The sequence below is a fragment of the Zeus faber genome (assembly GCF_960531495.2).
Source record: "Zeus faber genome assembly, chromosome: 8".
NCBI lineage: Eukaryota > Metazoa > Chordata > Actinopteri > Zeiformes > Zeidae > Zeus > Zeus faber.
Window position 1 is genome coordinate 4596510 of NC_137195.1, and position 4646 is coordinate 4601155.

The following is a 4646-nucleotide window of genomic DNA, read 5'->3' on the forward strand; positions in this document are numbered from 1 at the left end:
GGGGAGTGCCGAGAAACATGAGGTGAGCTGAAAGCAGTCTTGATATTTTCTATTAAGTGTAAAGTGGGGGATAATATTGCCTGAAATATGTATTTGCGCCATAGTAATCACTAACTGCAAAGTGTCTAGAAGGGCTGGTAATTCTTCAGTTTCAACACATTCCTCTGTATGGAGAGTGGGATTTCCCGTGTTTGTCTTGGCCCCATAAAAGAGTCTAGAGTCCAGGTCTTAACGTACACATTCGCACTGACGGTGCAGCCTACAGTACAAAGAGTAAGAATCTCTACTTTCCTGGCTATCTTTGCTCAAACTATTTCCTTGTTTGCAGTTAATATGTTGTGTAAGAGTCTGGTCCTTTGCCTATATGGTGAACAAATTAGACGCAGATCTAAACAGCAAATAGTAGTTTGAAGACGGGAAATTGGGAGAGAGCGTTCAAGTCCCCTGGTTCTCTGTCTGCAGTCATTACATTTATGGAGATGCTTATTTTCACAGGCTGCCCTGCCTGTGTGTATAAAGAGAGATAGCTGGGCCATTTACGATAAGAAGTTATTGTTCTGTATTTATGACACAGAGCAGGCAATAACATAAGCTATGATTGTGTGCGTAAAGCCATGTGTCAGAACCACACGCGGGGGCCTCATTAAAGGACGTTTCCAGTCGACTTAAGCACTTTACAGGTGCAGCAATACACACAGGGCTTGTCTGGGCTCCCGCCTGCGTTAGTATCGGGCTTAAGTTAGCCGTAGCACGTTATAAAGGAGTGTCTACCGGACAGTGTGCTGAAATGGTGTGCAGTAATCTCCCTTCTTCCTCTCTTATCAGAGGGGCTCAAAGCCCTTGAGGAGGAGATGAGCTCCGGTTTATCAGCGGGGACAGGAAAACCGCTCCGTCGAACCCAGTCAGTTCCGGGCTGTTGAACCAACAAGAGGGCCCGACTACCCGAGGTTCCTGCTGTGTGCCAGGTCAAACGCCTGTCTGCCAGAGCCCCTGCCCCCACCCTCCGGCTCGCCATGCAGCAGTGCCACACGGGACTCTGCCTTTCCATCTACATCATCACCTTTGTGACGGGCTTCCCCGCCAACGCCCTGGCGTTCTACACCTTCAGCCGCAAGGTGAGGAAGAAAGCCACGCCCATCGACATCCTCCTCCTCAACCTGACCATCTCCGACCTGCTGTTCCTCCTCTTCCTGCCCTTCAAGATGCAGGAGGTGCGGAACGGCATGATGTGGGACATGCCGTACCCGCTGTGTCCGCTGTCCGGCTTCGTCTTCTACATGACCATCTATAACAGCACCTTCTTCCTGACGGCGGTCAGCGTGGAGCGCTACCTGGGCGTGGCCTTCCCCATTCAGCACTCGCTGAAGCGCCGTCCGATGTACGCCGTGGCTGCCAGCGTCTTCTTCTGGATCTTCTCCTTTGTCCACCTCAGCATCGTTTTCATCATGCCCTTCATCGGCACCGATGGCCAGGGCGACGACAACCAAGCCGACCACGGTGGCAACGGCAGCAGCGTCTGGGCCGGCTCCGCCCCGGGAGGCCTTCACCACAGCAGGCTGATACTCCAGGCCTCCAGGGCGGATGTCTGCTACGAGAACTTCACGGGGGCCCAGCTGGAGATCCTGCTCCCCGTACGCCTGGAGCTCTGCCTGGTCCTCTTCTGCATCCCTTTCATGATCAGCAGCTTCTGCTACATCAACTTCATCAGGATCCTGTCCAGGCTGCAGCACATCGGGCGCAGAAGGCGTCTGCGGGCCATCGGCATGGCCCTGGGGACCCTGGTGGTGTTCGCGCTGTGCTTCGGCCCCTACAACGTCTCGCACGTGGTAGGCTTCATCACGTGGAGGAGCCCCGACTGGAGGGACAAAGCCCTGCTCTGCAGTACCTTCAACGCCTGCCTGGACCCCCTCATATTCTACTTCTCGTCCTCGGCGGTGAGGGGCACGGTGGGCAGTGTCTTGGGTGGGGTGCGGAGCAGACTCAGTGGGTGCGCGTCATGTCACGCACTGCGACACCTGTGGAAGCAGCTCCACATGAACGCCCAGGATAAGGGAGGCAAACAAGACGAGTCCAATGCCATCTGAAGGAGGCGAAACGCCTGACTTCTTTCCACTCACGGGACGAGGAAACGATATTTGCGTTCATTTTTTTGTGTTTTCTTACACGTGAGGCGGCGGTTTTTCCAAACAGACAAACCGACAAATCAACTTCCTGTTCAGATATGAGACAGGAAATGGAAAGTTCCATCTGCAGGCACCAGAACGAGACTCACATGGCCGGGCTTGGCTCTGCTGTTCCAGTGCTCGGTTCGTTGTCACAGCCCACAGCAGTTTCTGCGGCATAGCAGCACTTTCTGCTGAGTGTCGGGTTCAAATGAAAGCTGACGCGGGTTTCTTACACAACGGTTGAAAATCTCAAATCCTTTGTTGCGGCCGGATGCTCAGGAGAGCTTCACAGCGAGCAGCGCTCTGAATATCCAAGCAACAGCTACACGCTCCATCCCTCAGCAATAACAGATTATCGCTCCACGAAGGCATCACCAACATACACTATTTGGGTGAAAGCTTCGAATCAGAGGGAAATGTACTTTGGATCGAATACAGAAAACAGTGAGTCATTTGGAACGCAAGAGGTTTTTCTTTTGGGGAAATTAAGTGGATTTTTGCACATGTCTGTTTTGAAATAAAAAAAAGCAACTCAATTTATGTAGGCTGTTCTGCTTCCCTAATTAAATACTGGGATTCCTTTTTTTTTGCTTAAAATAAGAGCAGTGAGTAAAGATAATCATTTTTACCGAGTAGATAAGACCGAAGCGTGCCTTTGAGTCTCTGTCTGACGATCATTGTCGATCTGGTTGTAGGGACATCTGCTTGTGAATTTAATTTCCATTATTAACTGGATGCTGTTGGGCAGCCAAGACCAGAATTTATTCATAGAGAACCTGTGAATCAACCACAAATCCCACACACCGCCAACATAAACAATGCTATCACGCAAGGAAGTGCCTACAACCGCTCTAATCCTGTTATCAAAGGATTAGGATTTCGGCAGGGGTTGAGCTGATTGCGGTCTCTACTTGACGGGCGGCTCATGCACGAAACATTCACTGTGACTCGCAGAATGACTCCGATGTTCGAGCCACTACAAGCGCCTCACGCGGTGAGTGAAGTCAGAAAGAAAAAAAACAAACCAACAGTGACAAAGATAAAGGGCTTCGATGTCCAGGAACAAGCGCGGCTGGTTGGAGCAGACAGCAGGAGAGCGGTCCAGGGTGTAGCAGGTCAAACCGGGGAGGAGCGTGCGCTGATGGGAAGACCCCACCACCTCCACCTCGCCTCCTTCCCTCTGGAGGCGGAGAATCGGGACGCGGGGGTGGGGGCTGTTTGACAAGGGCGGGGTGCGCTGAGACGCAGAAAGCCTCCTCCTCCTCCTCCTCCACCTCCTCCTCCTCCTCCTCGGTGTTTTGGTTTGTACTTCGTTTGGTCTTATTTCCTGGAAGGCAGTAATTGGTCAAATATGGTTTGTGTCAATGTTGACTTTCACCCGGTATCTGATAGGTTATGGAAATAAAGCGATATGGCTGAAAAGAAAAGCGCCGTGTGTTTGTTTGACATGGTCTGCATGTTTGTTTATTTTTGTTCGTGCAAAGTCTGTGCGTCTGTTTGATTATTTGTGCATGTGTGATTCTATGACAGGAGTCCAAAACTACCCAAACCCAGGGGCCACATCCGGGGCCGCGATACAATTATATATGGTAACGTAGTGATAATACAGTATATTGATAAATCTGAGCCGCAAATTATTATTTTTTAATCACAATGTTTACTCCACTCAATTTTACCTAATGTTTTCAGATATAAAACTGAATTAAATAGACTGTACAGAGATGTATTTTTCTGGTTTTATATGGTTTTATAAGTTTTTTTAACAGTATAACGAGGTCATTCACAAATGTAGTGAATGAAACGGCAGCTTTTTTCTTAAAGTTCAACAAGGCCCCACTGCAAGGAGAGAACCTGGCCAGTGGCCCCCTGGTCATTTGAGTTTTAGGCCTCTGGTCTATGAGTATGCATTCATGTGTGTGCAAGTGCTTGTGCCTGTGAGTATGTGGGCGTGAGCCAGCATTGTATGTGTGACATGTTTTTTCACTGTATTCGGCTCTGTAAAAGGTCTTCAAGTGCAAAATGTCCAAAAATGGTAATCAAGTGCAAATATTGTACTCACAGTGAAATTCTCTTTTTTCCACCTGCATGCTTCATTGCTGTGACAACAAGAGAGCAAGATGGGATGGAATACAATGATGTATTGTCAATACTATCAGTCCATGTTGGATTAAACAGTTAATGAGCTATATTACAAGTATTAATATAGACTATCACACATGAATGCACAATTTATTTGATTAAATCCATCCACGTAATTATAAGAACAAAAAAAAATTCCATTGGCACTTATTGACCAAAAACATGACACACAATGGTGACATTACCCTCAGATCTTTCCCAAAATGCGATGTTGTGATGTTTCCTAAAACTCAGATGAATGGCATTAGTAATGATCTTCTTATCGGTTGGGCTCACATACAACTTAATACAAGTTGTATTTGGAGGTTGACTTTTAACTACTGTACAGTCAGGCCAGATGAC

The 4646-nt window shown here is 48.4% G+C and overlaps 1 protein-coding gene across 1 annotated transcript; it reads left to right on the forward strand.

Annotated features, from left to right (window-relative positions):
- Window positions 1–1013: 1013 nt before the first annotated feature.
- On the forward strand, window positions 1014–2084 carry LOC307234178 (free fatty acid receptor 2; the record flags this gene model as incomplete). The annotated part of the gene is made up of 1 exon (XM_080005782.1): window positions 1014–2084. The coding sequence occupies one exon, from the start codon at window positions 1014–1016 to the stop codon at window positions 2082–2084; it is 1071 nt and encodes a 356-aa protein (XP_079861908.1).
- Window positions 2085–4646: the final 2562 nt, after the last annotated feature.